Below are 19,927 nucleotides of genomic sequence, written 5' to 3'. Positions count from 1 at the left end.
CTTTCCCTAGACACCAGCGGTGACAGTGCTTACTTGTGGTCAGTCTTTGTCCACAAGCAGTTAGCTCAGAGAAATCATGCTGGCAGAGCTCTGTGCTTCAGAAAAGGGTTTGACAGAAAACGCTGACGCAGCCTTCACTGGAGTGAAACCATTCACAGCCCTGGCTCTTACTTTGTAGTCCACAAAGGAGCACCACACAAAGACAACCTGCTGCCTGCACCTCCAGCTCCCACTGCCATGCATGCCAAATAATAAAAATGAAAAAAAACCCCACCCAGGCACTCACCTCATCGTAGAATATGCAGGCATGTTTGCCAGACACATAGTTACAGTGACCATAGCTTGTAAGGCACACATCCATATCAGCTCCTGTCAATGGGGAGGACAAAACAGGCTCAGTTCATTTCAGAAAAAACCGTCAGGCAGCAGAGAACAACAGACAGAATTAAACTTCAATTAGCAAAACAACAGGGGAGCAACTGCCTTTGTCCGCGCTCCCAGGACTGCATGAATAATGCTGCGATAAGCCACTGAACAAAGTTTCAGTGGGGGAAGGGAAGGCTAGCAGCTCCATGAAGGTTGAAGAGCATTTCACAGTTACTGGGTCTATCCAGAGCACCAGAAGAATCTAAGCAGAAAGAAACGAAACCTGCAAGCAAACCGTAACTCTTCTCTCCATCAATCAGGCATTAAATCTCCAGGACAGCCATTCTGCTAACTTTGATACCAGGCAGGTTACAAAGGTACAACCCCACAAAGATTCACGTGGACGTGAAATTTCCACCACCATTTTCTTGGTAGCGAAGAATCCCAGTACAAGCGGTCACAATGGGTCTGTTTTCTTCAACACCCATTTGGCAAACACTTACAGAGCATCAGGGAGAACCACCCTGATTCTGAAAGGTCAGGGCTGGAAAAAGCTACTCACCTGTCCCGATGTAGAGGGTTCGATAGCACATATTGACTGCACCCCCTAAGCCCATCAGAGGATAGAACACCGCCCGGGCTTGCACTTCCTTTCTTTGCGCTGCAAGATAAAAAGAAATTACTTGAACAATGTTATCAGCTATGAAGGCTGCTTGACCTCAGTGTCCCCAGCGCTAGACTCTCCAGAAAGCACAGATCCTAAGGAGGATGCAGTCAGCTTTGGCTTAAACTCCAATTCCCAACCCTCTAGGATGTTTGTGCATTAAACATCTTTTTGCCAGTCATCAGAGAAAATTGCTCTCTCCAGTAACCCGCATAAGCCATGCAATTGGGGGAACGTTAATACGGAGTGGGCACAATGGAGCCACACTGAGGAAAAGACAAGCCTCCTACCACTAGCTTCTTTCTTAACCTCTTCCACTTTGGGTAATCAAAGAGCTGAGTCTTGCTGTCAAAGTGCCACTTAAAAAACATTGGTCCTGGTGAATGTCACCAACTTAACAGCTGCGATTTCACTTCTAGTGAAGCTGCAGAAAAAACACACGGGTTGAACAGGGCTTGTCCAGGGACCAACCCAGCTCCCAGGACAAGATGATTTGATGATTTACCGAGTGGGCTCCTTTACCCTCAGGTTGGTCCCTACAGCACGCTCGGCAATGGCTGGGCCAGAGCAGCTCCCCGGCAGACAAGTTCAAATCACATATTCTCACATGCCCACATTAACTGGGCAGAAGATCATCTTCTGTGGAACAGATATCAAACTCTGGTGGACCACACAGGCCTAGCCAGGATTTCAGCAGCTGTCTTTTAGAGATAAGCCCCTTATATGCACAGAGTTTAGGCCTCTCCTGATACTACATCTGCATGACAGTTATACACCAAGAGTGTGAAATCAAAGAACAGAACATGAGGATTACGAGAGATTGTTTGCAGAGCCACCTACATCAAGAACATTGGCCACATTGAGTGGCATCACTGGACGTGCAGCACTCAATGCAGCTGAAACGTGCAGGTTCCCACCTCTGCCCAGCTGCCCTGCACAAGTCCTTTCAGCTGTCTGGCTCTGCTGGCTCAACAGGGCTCACTAAAGGCTTTGGATCTAGTATTTCATCAGCAATGCTAAACAGTCAGCTGGATGCATCATTCCTGCCCAAAAAGGGTGATGGGTCAAGACAGCATCAATCTGCCTTTTGAAAGGCAGACTGCTGAAGAATTTCCAGAACTCGTCTGTTCCGAGCAGCACAGGAACGCAGCTCGTATCACAGCCTGGTGCTGTGTCCTACAGCAGTGTTCAAAAGAAGATTGACAAAGCATTTGGAGAATGCTGTGATGCTACAGCAGCAAGCAAGGTTACTGACTGCTAGCACGCTTCCAAAGATCTTATCTTGGATATTTACCCCCAGGCCTAGCAGAGGGGGAGCAGACAACTGCTCCCACAACAAGGCTGTCCAGTTAGTGCTTGAAAGCAGATTGACTGGCTGCATGCAGAGGAACATGAAGCCATGTTCGCCCTGCAGCTTTAGGTGTTAGCATGCTGATACCAGTGACCATAAACAAAGCCAATGCTGAACTCGGGGAATCTGGAGACTTCCAACAGAAGCGCAAGTTGTTTTCCGTTATTTGCATTAGTTGCACTTAGTGTTTCAGTTGACAGTGACATTACTCTGATCGGGCAATGATAACGTCACACATATAGTCTGTGCCCCAGTTCCTCCTGTTCGTGTGTTTGTCTCACAAGCAACCTCTCCAGAAAGAGAGCAGGAATTCACATATTTCTCTTGCCCATCTCAAAGGTGAGGACAAAAAAAAAAAAAAAAGCAGCTGAACCTTCCCATCTCTTGCTAATTCTGTGAATAAAACACAACTTCACTAACGACTTCAGCAGAAAATCAGAAGTTACTGAAGGTATTTCCACTGCCATAATTTGTAAATAATTAAGTAGAGGGACCTGAAGGAGTTTCTGGCCAGTGGATACCCAGAGCAGGGGATGACAGGAAAGAAACATGAAAGGCAGCATCAAACAGATACCAGAAGAAGAGGGAGATCTCCTTCCATGAATAGGCAAGGGAGTGCCAAAAAGCTATGGCTCAACACAAACCGACTATTCTAGGGCTGCTCTTACCTTCAATGTGGTTTCCCACAGGAGATTGCTGATGGGAACTGACACTGCTCGCTAGAGACTGAGCTTTGGAAGGAAAGAGCTGATGTATTCTCTGCAAGGCCAGAAACTTGATCAGCTGCTCATCCAGCATATTTATCTCAATCTCTGTTAATAAACAAAAAGCAATTAGTAAGTTATTCATGGAAAGGGTGCAATCTGAGCTGCAGTGGATTTAACTGTCCCACTTTCAAACTTGCCATTTGCCTCAACAGCAAAGACTTGACAAATTTTGCAATATCAAGAATCTTACACAGAGGTGATCTATTACTTCATATCATCTCCTGTGAGCAGCGTGCGAGGAAAGTGCCAGTAATGGCCAGAGTGCTACAATTCAGGCAGCAAGCGGAAGTTTAGGGGAAAAAGGACTGATAAGTTGAAAATCTGCTGTTTTGGCTCAGAATCAATAGGTCTGCAGAGGTGGACGTTACGCCCCTTTGGGTTCTTCTTATGAAGCTTCGTTATCTAGTTAGAAAGTCTAACCCTACATTACAGAGGAAAGCAGTAGCCACCTGTGAAGCTGCTACAGGCTCATTCTTGAGTAACAGGGTCAATTAAACCAAACAGGGCAATTCAAGACAATACTATTAACGAGCTTTAAAGCAGATCTGTTGCTGATAGCTTTGAAGTATTTATATTTGTAAAGCCCTACAGAGGTCTGCTTTCTGGCAGCAAGCAGGCTGGCTAACCTCTTCTTCCAAGAGCTTTCTCCACATCAGCAACAGTTAAACCAGCAAGCAGAAGAAGCAGAGCTGTAACGGCCTTTCCCGATAGCAGAGAGGTAGTCTGGGCAGGCTGAGCAGTCGGGGTTCACCCAAGAAAAGAGGGTCACATTGGCAATGCCAGAAAGGCTGTTCTTCAGATGCAGAAGTCATCTCTGGCAACAGCCTCGCTATGCTACTGATCATTGCTGTTCAGCAATCTCCTCCTCCTGAAGTCACTCCACTAAGGTTTGGCATTTCTTGCCAAGTGCAACAAAAGGAAAATAAAAAATGGGCCAGTCTAGGAGCAGACTGACAGAAGCAGAAATAAATCAGAAAATTAACTGACCCATTAGAGCATCACCACTCAGGTGACTGCTCGACTACAAGATCCATTGTTGGACTTTACGCCCGTCGGGAACAGCTCTGGATTGCAGCTAGCACCACAACATGGCAGGGCTGCAGGTTTCTGCATGTGAATTCCACCTGGAAAGCAGCCCGTGCAAAAGCTTTGTGATCGTTCCCCAGAAAAGCTTCAGGCAGAAACACTTCATCCGCCTTGCTGCCTTGGCAACGCTACAAGTAGGGAAGCGTGTGACATATTTAAGGTAATGTATACCCAGCCCCGCCCTCACCTGACTGCAACCCTTCTTTATCTCTGGAACTTTTCCTCAAGCAGAGACCAAATGCTCTAAGGAAGCAAACACACAGGGCTAGTAGAGACTGATAACGAACTAAATACTCACCGCCGTCCATAAATGCTTTCAGGGAACTGGTGAGGTCCAACATAGCTGCAGAGTTTGAAGTGAGTGATGAGGGTAGAGTTAAAGCGCTTCCTATGGATAAGGTGCTGGGACTGACCTTACCATCTACAGAGAAAGATGGTGCAGAGAAGATATGTCACTGTGACGTTCGTGAGACATGCACCCAGCCCTCAGGCTGCACTTCGCTTCCAAGCTGCTCAGAATGACTAATTTTGCTCATATTGATGCTTTGAAAAAGGCCTGAATTAGAGGCCGTTAGCTTTCTTCTGCTCATAGAAGGACTAGTGTGTGCCTCCAATACAGAGCCAACTGCTGGCTTCTGCCTCTCACCTCCAGTTGTCGGAGGAATTCTGGACCTATACATTTAAGCTCCTACTCCCTCTTTGAAGCAGCAGCAATGACAGACTGTAAGTGATGTCCTACAGAGACTGGAAAGATGAGCACCAAGTCCCCAGGAGCTTGAAGAGCTTACTACACCTAGAGACAGTAGCTTGTCTAGGCCTGAACATGCATAAAAAGTGTAATTGCCCCATTTTTATTTCTGCACAATTATCAAGTCTGGGGTATACTTCACTGTCCAGTAAGAATGTGACAGTCATAAGCAGATTTTATTATTTACAAAATAAAATTCTACTGCTTTGGCAGTGACCACACAGCTGAAAGAGGCAATGGCAAATGCCAGGAAACAAAATCCCTTTAATGCATTCTTGATGCCAGATCTTCTTGAGTTGGTTTGCTTAGAAGTAGAACTACTGTAAGCCTGAAATTTATGGCAAAAAAAAAAAAGTCATGAATGATTTGTATTTTTGTATTCAGCAACAAAATTTGCATACCGTAATTTAAGATTTGTGATAAATATATATATGCATCATGTTAGATGGAAAATCTAAATACTTACACCTTTCCCAAGAGACACTGCACCAAAATGTTGTTTTAATCTGCATTTTGTAGAACGCAAGCTTTGCACCAAAAGCAATTATTTAACATCTTAAGCAACCACAAAATTATGTAGGGTTTGCAGTGCTCTTCAAACCACAAGCAAGAAGTTTTCTGTAGTATGGTCTTATTTCCTCTACCAAAACTTCTCCCAGTCTTGCATTTCTAAGCAGGGCATGGTCAAACTAGCAGCCTCAGAGTAACCAAGTTTATTCAGCAATAAGCAAGGAGGCCAAATACTCCGGGGACTGCTTCCAAACACGAGGTAAAGCTCAGAAGTTACTCATTAAGGAATTTTGAAAAGAATAATAAAAAGATACCGCCTTACAATCACCAGATCTGAGCCACCCCACACAAGCCTGCCACCGAGTAGCTAGGAACTGCAAGAGAAGTGACAGACAGCTCTGTCGCATGCTTTTCAGCAACTGCTTCAACCCAACCTGCACAAAGGGTTTACTAGTTTGAGTGTTGAGCTGGTGCGGGGAAAGGGAAGAGAAGGAGAATGCTTTAAGTGAAAGCTTATTCTAGCAAAATTTGAGTTATGGGCAGTTACTCTGACTTCAACACCTATCAACATCTATCAACATCTTTGACTTGATGTTTTTATACTAAAGAATGGGTATATACACTTTAACAGCAGGGGTTTTGGGTACAACTCAGGACAGAGATGGTATATCCAAGTCCATAACTACCCTGTATTAACAGACTAGCAGATACTAAACAGACTACAGCTTCCCAGGTCTGCATTTCTCTAACATCAAGGCTGTACAGCTGAAGGCTTCAAACACATCTGTACTAGGAGACACAAGCATCACCACAACAGTTACCAGGACAGAGATCATAGGATCAGACGCCTATGGGCATCACAGGATCAGATCAGGATCAGGAGACAGCTGCTTTTGTGAGAAGGACTACCTTGCAATCAAACTAGTGCTTTAAAACAAATCAGTAGTTTTAAAGCAGCATTGGAATGGCCAGTTGTTGGAACAGCGAGACAGCAGCCAACTGATTTAAAACTATTGTTGCTTTCCAGAATTAAACTGATCTACTCTCCTGCTTCTCAGGACAGAGTTCCCCTGTCAGGTATACGCAGCCAGAAAAAACACACCCCGTGGCTCCCATGAAGGGACCCAAGACAGAGGAGACTTGAGAAACTTCTCCCGGCCCTCCACAAAAAAACCTAATTCCCAGTTAAATGAGGGCATACCGCTAGAGCCTTGAGGTTCAGAATAACATTTAGCCTGAACGCTTTCTCAGCCCTGGGGACCAAGATCAGGTGTTTGGCACGTACCTGAAGGTGGTGCTGGTGAACAGAATCTGTTTGTGGACCCGACAGCAGAGATCCCATCTCCTGCAGCCTGCGGAGGGGTGAGAGCCCTCGTGGCGGTCAGAGGGGAGCCCATAGATCGCAGGTCTGCCGTCAGCGGCGGTCCTATCTGTGTCTGCACATTCTTTCTTTGCAAAGTGCTGGTGGTCTCCAGGCTGGCACAGGAGCTCGATATGGACGTAGGCATACTTGTGACCGGCACAGAACCCCTTTGTGCACAAGAAACGGGCCCTGCTACGTTCTCAGTTTTGACAATGGTTCCAATGGTGTGATTCAGAAGTCCACAAGTCGCTGGGGGCGTGAGGGGCCGAGGCCATGTTTGCCGATGAGACAAAACAGGTATTGTGTTACCAGATCCGATCAGTCTCTGGGAGTCAGTCAACTGTGCTGAAGATTCAGACGAAACGCCATAGAAATGAGGACCATTTACTTTAATGTCAGAGGCTGTCGGCCCATTTGAAGTCCCGCAAGAAGACACCTTCTTGGATTTATCTATACAAGAGCTGCAGTTGACATCTTCCTGTGACAAAGTCTGCTGGGATTGCGAGGAGCTCAAGGAATTCTGGGTGGTAATCCCTGAGGTGCAGGATGACATGGAATAGAGGGAAGGTGTGGGTGCCTTGTCAGCTGCCTGGTAAGGGTTGGCGAGTGAGCCGTCTGCCACAATAACAGGCTTAATATCAGCCTTCTCTGTTTGTTCAGAGTCCCAAAGCGAAGTCATCTGCTTAGCAGATAAATGTTTCAATATGCTGCACTGGAGCGCAACAACACTACAGAGCCACTGGGAGGAAGAAAAAAGTGCAGGTTAGCTCCACAGGCAGACAGTGCTCCAAACCTCAACAGTTACTCCATCGTTCACCCAGCTCGAAGAAATTCAGCTGCCTCACTGTGCTGCTGACTGCTCTGATGCAGCCTGGAACTACAGCATCTGCTCTGATGCTCATCTAAAATCAGGAGAAAACTTTGTGCAGAGGTACAAAAGTGCAACCAAAATTAGGTACTGCTTATCTCCGTGCCGGGGACAGTACACAGAGGAGCTGAGATTAAAGGAGGAAGAAGGCAGCAGATGCACTTCCTCTCCCCTGAATTCTTCCCTCTCTTCACCTGTTAAGTGTTGCAACTCTTCAGCTAGTTACAAACACATCTTTCACTAATATGGGCTTCTATCCAAACACAGTCCTCCAATTTACTCTGTAGCACGCTGGAAAGAAATGCTGATCTACCTCACGCTATAGGGAGTCACCTGCCAAAGCTGGGGTGGAGCGCACCTTTCCTTTTACACAAGGTAGAGGAAGACGAGAAGATTTATTTGAAGTTTTAAGCTCCATGGTGAATGTGCATCTGCCACACAGAAGAACCCCGCCTGAGCTAACAGAAGGACTCAACTACACCACTGACTGCAAAGCAACATGCCTTCGCGTTGTGGAATCTGGCAAGAAGTTTCATATGAGATTTAAACACTCATTTGACCTTGATTTAAAAGTCCAACTCTATCAGCAATAAAAAGCAGCCCAGAAATATGACATTAACATACAAATAAACGTGTCGGAGAGCAGCCTTACATAATCAAAGCGGAAAGTATTTCCCCTCAGCCAGGAAATAAAAATGACATCTAGACAGAAAGCCCTCGACTCCACTCTTAAGGCCAGAAGACTATTTCACCACTTCCCTGAAGTGTCAAATGAGGAGTTTTACATTTCACCTGGAAAGCCAAAACGAAGTTTTAATGGGCAAGGGTGTCAGAGACAAGACAAGCTATCACCTTCAGACATGGTTTTGAGACTGGTTTCCTAGACAACTGCTCTGATCATGACTGAAATGGAAGAGATCTTTGTACCAAAGCAACTACAGACATAGAGTCCAAGCATTTGACTTCATTTACCTCCTGTTGTTCTGTCTGGCTGGCTAAGTGCTCAGTGTTCAAAAGGTGCTTCTGCAAGGGTTCCTCAGGGATCCCGTTACAGATCAGCTCGCCATCTCTAATTGCTGCAGGCGCAAGTAACGGGGGTGGAAGCCGGTATTGGGACTTTATAGCATCAGGAACCTACATAGAGAAAGAAGATCACACATGAGAATAATTACTCAAGAATGACTAGTTAAACAAAGTGCCTAACCAGCACTACGCTTTGAGTTTGCTGCTTTCTGACCCAAAGGAACCCTGCAGACAATACACTAGAAGTTTCAAGGACTGAGTCTTTAAATTGATGCAGCCACGCTGAAATTAATAGGTTTTATTCCCTTAGGTCAGGCATGACTTCAGCACATCGTGGTGGCTACAGCATAAGAGAAGTCATGCAAAAAAGGCCAAGTAAGAAGGGAAACCTGTATGGCATTTTTCAGGCATTCTGGCAACAAATACTCTTTGGGGTTTAACACAGAACATGCAGCTGCTCCAATTCTGACGTTAGGGGCACCTTCAGGAGGTTTTGTGTTGTACTTTCTATGCTTGTGCTAGATTTAAAGGCTTACTTCTAATAGCTGACCCTTATGGTTGGCAAAAAAAAAAAGCTTCTTCAATCCTACACGTAGCTGACTTCCAGACCTCTCACCAACACATTCATTCAGACCCCACCCTCTTCCTCCTGCCCCAAGAGGCTATCCCTACGGGGCACGCTGGTTTCCCTTCCAAACCCGAATACATATACAGGGAGTTTCACCGACACCTACTTGTTTACACATACCTTCAAACCTTTTCTCTTTACTGATTGAAGAACTCTGCGATTCGGAGGATGTTTCTTATGGATTCGGTTTAAGAAATCCACTTTGACAACATGCTGAGATATGGTGTCCTGGAACCGGTCAAATACTCGGCACCGATTACTCAGGGTCAAGTTCTTCTGGTTCAGCTGGGTGATCAGATAATGCCACAGGAGTTAGGGATCTGCGGGTCACTCTAATGTACCCTAAGACTTTCATAACGCCTCGTAGCACTGGCAGTACAGCATCAGCTCAGCTTTAGACTATTTGTTTCCTGCAGCACTAACCATTTCTGTTAAAGGGCACATTGCTGGAGATGAATACAAAAGTATTTAGAGGCCTACTAAGCAGCATCAATGCTGTCAGAAGCAGTTTGTCTGGGCACAAGCCCTTTGTTTCAGCCCCCTGTTTCCTGAGTATTTAAGTCTCAAGTACACTGCTTTTCCACAAATGAAAACTCCCTCTTGGAATGAAAGTTTTTTGGGTTAAGCATGCAAAGAATTACTTCCCCTATTTGTAGCACTGTGCTGCTTTGTATCACAGTTCTGGAAGCTCATCTAGGTCTTAAGGAGTCCAGTCTGAAAACTAAACAAGCTGTCAGTGAGCCACAATCTGAGCTGTCAGCTTCAGTTACAGGAAGGAGTTGCCCCATCTTTATATTTTATTGCAGATAGCAGCATCATATTCCTTTGGAGAGTGCGTTGCTTGCAGCAGGAGCTTTACAAGCGTTACAGAGAGCAATAAGAGCTCAGAAGCTGTTTTACATTTGTTGTACTTTGTCCTTTAATGGACCTGCCAGGTTCCACTCCAGCATCCGGTTACCATACTGCAATCATAGTCCTGCTTACCACCACGTGTTCTATGTGATTTGGGCACATCCATCTACCCAGAGGCATGGCAGTAAGCGGTGGCTCCAGACAATCCATGTGGAACAGGAGTGGGCAATAATCACACTGAATTAGAGGTGCCACTCTGCAACTCCTGCAAAGAGAGCCATATCTTATTTCCCATACAGAATACAGGGCATAAACCAAACACACAGGCAAGCTCGGCTAACTACTTTAGCTTATCTTTCCCCACCAATTCCCCTACACTACGTTACTTGCATCTAAAATTAGGCTTCAGATTTGTAACTTGATCTATATGGACCTTCTGCAAGACCCACTCAAGGCAAAAGGTCTTGCCCATGCACCTGAGAGTTTCTCGGTGCAAAAGAGGTCCTTTGGCAGGAAGAGATGCCAAAGCTGTAAGCACTTGTCAGATTCACATAAGCAACTTTTCAAGTTGACCTTGGGCATTAGTCCTGAGTGGCTTCATTTAGAGCAAAATTCAGAGATGAAAAGGAAATCTCAGATTTAGGTTATTACAATTTTTCTCAGATGAATCTTGTGTGAAGTTGGGACATTTATTTCAACAAGATGTTCTCAGAACAAATCTCAAACTCCAGAAAGCTACTATATCCGATTTCCCAGGCTTTAAAGAAGTCTCCACTCTGTGACAAAGTCATCAGCTGTTCTCCACAAAAGCTCCAGTCTCCTGAGTCTCCAGCCCACTTCCAGAAACTCATTCTGACTGGGTTCCTGAAATAAAGTTTCTTGTTTTCACTGACATTTTGAATTGGGATTTATCTGTGGGTTTTATGCAGTTACAAAAAACCAGCAGTATTTTGTACTGTTTTTCAGATTTACTATTTCAGCACAATACTCCTATTTGCTTTGGGCTTATATCTCTCTCAGTAGATTTCTATTTCCTAAAAGCCACCTCCTCGCATACTTCCTTCATGAACCATAAAAAAATTCTGTTTTCTAAGCCACCATCACTTTAGAATTTTTCTTAGTAGAAAAATATTGAAGACAAGATGGCTCACTCCCTTCAGGCTACATTTTAAAACCCTTTACAGCCACGCAAGGCTGCAGAAGCCACACCTACACTTGCCATGGTTAAACATCTGTTATTTAGCAAAGATGATTATTCCCCCATTTGTTTAGAGGATTGTAAGCAAGTAATGAAGGAGAATGGGAAAGGGAACAGGTCATGTACTTTTTTCAGCAAGAACTTTGCTCCCGTGAAGGGTGCAGCTACACCAAACAGCTTCCCTGGAAGAGTCAAGTACCTGTTGCATGTGAAGCAGACTTTCACCGGCAAGGGAACCAAACCATTGTGGTCTAACTCGTGCTGTGCTTTCTTGACATTCTTTCCTGTGGTTTCTTCCTTTCTCCTCCTCTTACTAGTACCTGAAAGTAAATTTTAAAAGGCTTTGGGTTACCCACATAGCAGAGACTTGCTTTCTGGCCGATATACATAATCATCTCGGGCAGAGGCAAACAGAAAAGGCAAAAAGAGCTGCTTAATGAACCCGTATCAACCACTAAATCTAGCCTTAAGTGACAGAGACTGTCTTTAAAGGCAGGCATATTTTATACTTAATCATTTCAGTGACATCTTATACATGAAGTCATTACTTTGTTACTAGATTATCATATCATAAATCAAAATCAAGTATTTTGACAAATGGAATTTTTTTCTTCAGATTGATGATCTAGACTAAGGTGACCACAGCAAGCCTCTATCACAAGTGCTGAAGGAGGTGTAGCGCGTAGTAGCAGTGTCCCCACAGCTCACATCTGAAAGAGGCCACCTGCTGTCGGACAGCTGGAGGAGGACCAGGGGAACTTCTGTACCCTCCGCTGCCATCAGTGAGCATCACTGGAGCCACAACTACCAAGGAGTCAAGAGGGAAAAGAGGCAAGATGGCAGCAGGATGCAACTGCGGACATCTTCACCAACACTAGACAAGCCATCGCTCACCTGGAAGTGCTGTGGTGCAGGTCAGTTCATTCGGCAACTGGAACTGCGTTGGGTTCCTTTCCATGGCAGCAGCAATAAGAAGCTCAAAGGGTCGCTTCAGCTGGGGCTGCCCACAGTCCATTTCTGCAATGGCAGAGTCATCATCCACGTCAATTATGTCCTCATCGACATCATTCTGCTCTGAGTTGGGGGTCTCGGTGCTGGCATTGGATGTGGGAGTGCCAGGCCGGCTTGCTCTCCTTTCCAAGATCCTGGCATGCGCATTAGCCCTGATGCTGCTGCTAGACCTGTCCAACAGGTCTGCGTCACTGGTGGGGGAGGTGGTCCTTTTCCCAGATTTGTCCACCAATCCATTTACCTGCCCCAGCTCTTTCTTCTGTTCTCGCTTCTGCACGACATGAATAGGCAGGCTTATCATGGAGGCCACAAACAAAGCACATCAACCTTGACAAATATGCAATCGAAGACAAACAGCATCTGAAAAGGCTTGAGCCACTTACTACAACTTCTCCAATGAAGTCATTAAAGCCTTGACCTAGCAAAAACAATTTGATTGCAGCTAACGTACAGATGACAAAACAGCTGAAGGGAACCAAGCATGGGGAAGAAAATTAGCACGTCTCCCTCCTTTCAGGACAGGCGTATATGAGTCCAGATCAGGACAACGTTTCACAGCATCTAGTCCTAAATACTTGACAAATCAGACAACTCTGTTTACTTTGCTAGCCAACACTGAGAAACTCCACAGTAGACCGTTCATTGTCGATGCAGTCTATTAACCCTGGCAGTGCATCCAAACCCATTACGAAACGAGAAGGTCAGCTTGAGAATACAAGCACAATATACAAACAACACTGCTATCTCTTGACAACAGGAATCTTGAACAGGGAGAACTGCAGTAGAGGAAAATAATACATTGCAATCACCGTGAGATCCATTTTGCAACAGGAGGGGACGCTGCATGGCCTAGTACGGGCAACTGTGCACTGCTCTAGTGCCTGACAGCATCACCAACATGGATGAGCCAATCTACTCGATCACTAAAATGGTCTGCAAAAGGAGCAAAGTGTTATCAGGCAATTTTTAATACAGAAAAGTTGGGTATTTTTTTCTTTTTTCTCTCTCTTTTGTTTATTTTATTATTATTTTTTAAATTTGCGACCTTCGGTTTTTTTACTGTCGGCTGATGGCTGAACAGTACCCTGGGAACATAACACGGCAATCGCTTCAGGAACAAAAGGCTGAGTACACAGGTTTTTTCCAATCTGTTTTGGGTGTCACTTCAAGGGAACAGTTGCTAGATAGTTTGGTGCGGTTTCTAAACCCTCTGCTACGCAGTCTTACGTAGTCACAGCAATAAGATGTTTACATTGTGCAAGACAGCTTCCTGGAGAAAGAGCATCAAGGGAAAAAAAAGACAAGCCACAATCTTGCCCAATCATCTCCTCCCCATCCTGTTCAACAGCCCAGGAAATCATAACTCACTGTGATTTCACCCTCTGCTGATGTGCAACTGCTGTGAAGTCACACTTCTAAAAAACACACACTAATCAGAATCACAGCCCTGATGCCAAAGCTGCATTAACATAACTCCTGTTTTGCCTGTAGACAGCTCACCTCCTCAAGCATGGGAGCCATTCCCATTCCCTCTGTGCCTCAGCTCTCCCTTCTTTCCAGAAGTGGGGGGAAAGGAAAACAGTTTAAAAGGCACAACTTGACAAGAACATATCAGGCACTTCGGTTTTGTGCTTCCTAGTAGAGAGGTTAAAAATACCAGGAGAGTCTCATCAAGACTCCTTAGTTTTCTTTAAGCCTGTTCCTAACAAAGCCCTTCACAACTGCGAGCACAAAGAGCAACTCTCCCACCTTAAGGGGAGGGGAAGGTATAAAACACAGGGTTCACGTTTCAAATGGACAGTCGGAAGGGCAGGGATCATGTCTGTTACAAGAGGCTTTACCTTGCGGCGTACAGTGCAGCGGTGACACATCCACTCCCCCGGAGGCAGCATTTCCTCACTGAGCGGAGGGTTGCTACAAAAGAAATACAAAGCAATGCTTTACTGTTATTTCCGAAACGCCTCTTCTCACGTACACGCAGCCCAAGTCAGGGTAGCTCTGCAGGTTCAGCTCCCAGGCACTTCCTCTTTGTCTTTACAGTGATGCTCCCCGATTTCGCTCCCCCATACATCCACTTAGCAGGACACCTCTAAGAAGCTTGACTTCCACGACACCCATCTCATCTTCACGATGCAGCACGCTCCACCGTTTCACAAGACAGTCTTAGAATTGAATAGCACAGATAAATGGAAGATTCACTTGTGTGCAACACATAAACCTCCCCCCTAACGCCAACATCTCCTTAAATAACTTGATTACTCCATGTAAGACTACACAGAATCCCGTGCAGCAAGCACAGTCATGTATCTAGGCATTTCCATCCCTTGAATTTGCAGTGCGAGTCCAGCTGAACAAGCTACCATGAAGTCTACCCACTGCTTCTCAGGTACTCCATCCCTGGGCACACTTAATGGTGGAATCCACTTTCTATCTTAAGACAACCCAAATACTTTCAAAAGTGTCACCATATACAGCTTGCCTTGGCTATGAAGCGCAAGATACATCCTACTCATATGGATCTGCACTTACTATAAAAGCTGTATCACATCGAAATGACGTTCTCATTTTGATGCTAGAAATAAACTAAAGCAAATTAGATGAAGGAGTAAGGAAGCCTATTTTGAGAAACACTTTTCCTTGGTTAAAGGCAGAGCAGCGTATGTTAGATGATACACTTTCCTTACAGATCCTACTACTAGCTCAAGTACTTTCCAACACCTCTTTCTCATTAAGATTTGTTATTTCAGCAAACTGCTGACTGTTGCAAGTGTACATGCCGTCAGAAAAACAGCCAGTTACCATGCAGCGTGGCTTTAATATATACTTTTAAAAGTTCCAGCTACTGATGCTAGAGACAGCTGCATAGCAAGTCTGCTCTCTTGTGCTAAACTCTCAACAGATAGATGCAGGACCTGGAAGCTCCATTTCCCACTGACTGGGAAATGGGTTACAAGGGATCCAGCTGGGACTGACTGGGTTACACAGTAATCGAGCAGTAGTGTGGCCACACTAGCAAGGTCCTTACGAGACCGGCCCAAGAAGCCACGCGAGCATGGGCAGCCAGACTGCGGTTCACTTCAGGAGTCTCTATACTGTTTATTGCACCAACAGACAAATATCAAACCAAATCCAAGTTAAGCTTTAAGAAGTCTCCAGCACCGACAAGCCAGAGAAGATAAGATGCGTATTTGTTGGCCAAGAAGAGCTGTGCTTTGCAGCAAAGGGAGAGGCTGTCTTCCTCGAGAATCTTGCTCCTAGCACGGGGAAATGGCACAGGATCCCAGCCCAGGCTCCCAAGCTTGAGCTGTAAAAACAAACACGCTTCCTTTGTTTAAACAGAGTCCCGGCGAGCCTTGCCCCGAGCACGCCAGCGTGCCGACAGAAAGCCTCCGCAGGTACCGCAGCCATCCAGGGTCACACTCGGTCTTGCAACACTGTGCCTGGAAGACTGAAGGAAGAACACAGCAAGAACCAAACTGGTAATAACCTCAGCATTTCTGGTGTCAGGCTCCGGGGAATTCAGTAGAGCCAACACATCTGGCAGCCATTTTGAGGAGGAGTGCAGGGTTTCAGAGGCCTCCGTGTTCCAGGCGCTCCAGAAACGCAGCACTCTGCATACATGCACAAACATACCTGCAGCTTATGTTTCTCATTTCCTGGAGGACTTGGATGAACAAGAGATCGGGCTCTAGTCAAGAGCACCAAAGCCTCAACTACTGGCTGCTTTACATGAAGTCTCAAAATTTGGCTGAAGCAGTACTCCCCTCTGCCCCAAACTAATCTTTTGCTAATAGAAACGGGGAAGGGGGGTGGAAGGAGGAGAGTAACAAATGATCCCCGTGTCTTTGCTGCAACATAAATCCATTCTGAGTCCTGAGGTGGATCCTGCAATAGCTCAGGTTTTACTCCTGCTAGAAACTGAGCTCTCAGATCTGCAGCTACTGCAAGTACGAATTCATCTGGCCCATTCCCCCCTTCCCCTCCCAGCACCCCAGGGGAAAAAAACCTACAGACTTTGATTTGTTCATAGTGAATTTTAGCCCTCTGAAGCTACCGACGAGCGTGCCTGAACTGCTGGAAACACGTCTGCCCCATTCCAATGCACGCGCGGCGTGCCAGGGATCCACGCGCTGCCAGATGCCTCCGGTTATTTGTTTTAACTGTTACCTCAATCTTACGCATTTTACAATGAAACAATTAATACCACGGTGAATCTTGAGAGATGCCTAGAAGAGTCAGAACAGGTTTCTTCTTAAGTGTGTATGTTATTTTCCCATTTGTTATGTTTGAACTATATGTTCAACAAGCATGAGATCCTACACACACAGTACTCTTAAACGACAGCTTAGAGAAGCATTTTAATGAATGCTGCTACCCAAAGGCCTGTGGAAGGATGGGGAAAGATTAGTTTCAGACCAGCACCAAGGTTTTAGCTCTCAGACTAGCCTCATGAGTTTTCTGCTTGCTGTCAGGGCCTAACTGCTATAGCAAGTGTATTAAAAGACTGATTCTGCTTCTCCTGGTTAATGAACTGTTCATCAAGGCAGCTCACTGCACTAACAAAGACTGATGAATGCTGTTCCTGCACTGCTGGCCTCTCCGCAAGCAGAGAGCATTTCCTGGGTTTTAGCATAAAGCCAGGGAAGCGCTGAAGAATGACGTTTTAATTGACTAGTTATGACCACATTCTTCAACCTTTTACTGTAAGCATAAGAGAAACTGATTTTTAAATCTGAACAAGATACTTGATCTTCATAACCAAGGTAAGAATTAGCACTTTGGCAGGAGCACCACAGCCACTTTCTCCCTATCTTTCATAGATTCATTAACATGCAGATCTCCAGCCGTTAGTGTTTGCTGCCAAGAGGACCTGGAATTGTACAGCACCAACTTTATCTTCAGTTACAACACATCTCCTTTCAACTACACACCGATCAGTTGTACTGTTATGTACAATTTCGCTGAACCTTAGTTTCAGAAAGTTTCCCCTTTTGTCATCACAGGCAAGAGTGGTGGCCAGTGCTATTTTACCTGGGAGGTTTGGTGTGACCTGAATTAAATCTGCTCAGCAGAATATGTTTCTGGATTTAAGACAAAGACAGCTCCGAAAAAGCGAGTCTGACTTTCAAGGTTAATATCTATACAAACACCTGGAAGACCAACTCATACAAAGCCTGTGAAAATTAGAGGAGATCTTTATCACTACCTGTTCAAAAACCACTACACTGATACGGAGTCACTTGCCATAGTACTAGTCTCATGGCTTTTTCTAAAAAAGTTAAGTAGCATCTGCTGAAATTCATACCAGATTTGAGTTGTCAAGACTTGCTCTTGTAAACTTTTGGACTAGCTCCCATGATCAGAACATTATGCAAAGCCTCCCTTAAATAAAATTTAAATGGCTATGAAGAAATCAAAAATCTTCAAGAGTCATCCATATATTAGGAGTTTTTATCAAGCAAACAATAGCATGAAGCCACTTAGCTTTTCAATTTCACACTCTGGAGCTCTCATACTTCAGATGCCTGTTGTTAGTCTAAATCCCGTAATTACTCTTCACTTTGCTGACCTCAATAAATAAGTAAACAAACGCTCAAAGGAATGACACCTTCTTCAATACAAACTGGGCCATAGCTCTCAAAGGAACCAGTTATAAGCAAACCTGAAGTTATTTACACGCAGCATTCCTGGTGGCCATCTTGCATCAACGGCACGTTGACACTACTGAGAGCACGCTCTGGACCCACCAGGCTACAGCCAGCTATCAAGCTGGGATAATGGTGGCAGGAAAACAAACCAGTCTCTGGCGAAGCTTTCTTGAACAACTTGTCTTTGATGTCAGTTGTTTTCAACAACTGGACTTAGATATTTTTTTCTGTGCAGGGGAAAATAGTAACCCCACAAAAAAATGTAGACAAGAACATTTTTCCTTCTCAGAAATCTTCTAATTAACTTACCAAGACTCAATGACAGGCTTATAATGAAGGATGCTGGTTATGTTTGCCAGTTAGAAAAAGGAAGAAGCCTTTCGGCTCTTCTATTGGACTCCTATTTATCCCAATGATGGATAGAGCTACAGCTGTTCTACCAGCTTCATAAAGAACAAGGCTCCCTGGCTTCCTACAGCAGGGCCTCAATGGCAGCCGTAACGAAAACAAACCAGGAAACCAACCTCACTGTCAGCGCATTACAAGCGCCCCATTGAGAATCGGAGAAAGCGGCATCATTTACAAATTCAGTTCTTTGAAACAGTTTTACTGCGCCCAAGTTACACACTTCTGGTCACAGCTGCTCCAAAACCCTGCAGGAGGAGGACACCTGGAACCCAGCGCTGGGAGCCTCTACCTTATACATAATAAAAAACACAGGAAACAAGCTGACAGCTGCAGCCTGATTCAAGTTCCTCCCCACTGCAACTCTCTTACCTTCCTATTGCAACTCTTGGATCAAAGAAGGGTTTACTCTTTTCTGAAGACAGAAGTCAGACTCCATTACCTGAAAGACGGTTATTAGGAATACTGTCAGCTCTCTGTTCCAGCAGTGTCAGGACTATTCCTCAGCACAAACTACTCAGTGAAGGTCTGTAAGTTCTTCAAACTCCATCTGCTCCTTAATATGGATGAAGTTGTGAGTAAAAGAAACAAGCTTCCTGATGAAGCCAAAGATTTCTCAAGCACCAAAGCAGAGACCACCAAAATTCAGATAAGCCAGGCACAACCTCATCACATTAAAACTAAGAGACTAACTTTTTGGCCTCGATTAGGCTCGCATATTTTATGTGTTACACCTACTCGAAGCCAGTAGTGCAATTCACATTAACTACAGAGCATCAGCCATTATACTTTTATCTCTGGTGCAACTCCTCCTGAGGGAAATAGTGAAAAAAAGCTTGATAGCAGCCAAGATAACTTTGTTTACATTGAAGTGAAACTCTTGGGCATGCATATAAAAAGTTCTAAATTAGTAACATCCAGCAAGGAGACCTGGACATCATTGGACTGGTCAGTACATGATTATTTTGGCTGCCACTATGCAAAGAAGGGAACAGAAATGACCGTTTCACAGGTCACCAATTATCCCATCATCTGGAACACTGCATCTGCTTAGCATGCATCTTTCCAACAGCATGGACAGAGTTGGAAATAAGGGTTCAGCAACAGACAGAGAACAGAAGCGGGATTAAAACACCATTATATGGCCAGACAGCAGGAAACAAGATGCATGCAAGGAAAAATAAAGGTACACTAGCATCATAATGTGTCCAAACGCCAGTACAAGAGCAGAGGAAGACTCGAACTCTTTAAGAGTTTAGGAAGTAATATCACGATGTATGTTATATTCCAAAATTTCATTCACTGTGTGCTTCTTTCTACCTCGTAAAACAGCCAGCGTTTAACGCTGCAAGGGCAGAACACTGTGCTGACCAGCAGTTCAAGTCTCTGGCAGCAGTACTACCGTGCTCCTAAGAACCAGGTACCATTTCACCAGCCAA

At 44.9% G+C, this 19,927-nt stretch overlaps 1 protein-coding gene across 1 annotated transcript in view; it reads right to left on the bottom strand.

The window, feature by feature from the left end:
* The window catches only part of PHF12 (PHD finger protein 12), a 17,391-nt gene extending 3,047 nt beyond the window's left edge, over nt 1–14,344 (bottom strand). The window contains exons 1-11 of the mRNA XM_009578045.1: nt 14,277–14,344; nt 12,319–12,706; nt 11,624–11,744; nt 10,359–10,491; nt 9,495–9,659; nt 8,696–8,857; nt 6,778–7,594; nt 4,533–4,655; nt 3,050–3,193; nt 929–1,027; nt 287–369 (exon numbers count right to left, since the gene is read on the bottom strand). Coding sequence (XP_009576340.1) covers nt 287–369; nt 929–1,027; nt 3,050–3,193; nt 4,533–4,655; nt 6,778–7,594; nt 8,696–8,857; nt 9,495–9,659; nt 10,359–10,491; nt 11,624–11,744; nt 12,319–12,706; nt 14,277–14,327 — 2,286 coding nt within the window. The 5' untranslated portion in view covers nt 14,328–14,344. The remainder of the gene's footprint in view (nt 1–286; nt 370–928; nt 1,028–3,049; nt 3,194–4,532; nt 4,656–6,777; nt 7,595–8,695; nt 8,858–9,494; nt 9,660–10,358; nt 10,492–11,623; nt 11,745–12,318; nt 12,707–14,276) is intronic.
* Between the last annotated feature and the right edge of the window lie 5,583 nt (nt 14,345–19,927).

The sequence above is a fragment of the Fulmarus glacialis genome, unplaced genomic scaffold, assembly GCF_000690835.1.
Source record: "Fulmarus glacialis isolate BGI_N327 unplaced genomic scaffold, ASM69083v1 scaffold8630, whole genome shotgun sequence".
Classification (NCBI taxonomy): Eukaryota; Metazoa; Chordata; class Aves; order Procellariiformes; family Procellariidae; genus Fulmarus; species Fulmarus glacialis.
This window is presented reverse-complemented; position numbering and strand designations above follow the sequence as displayed.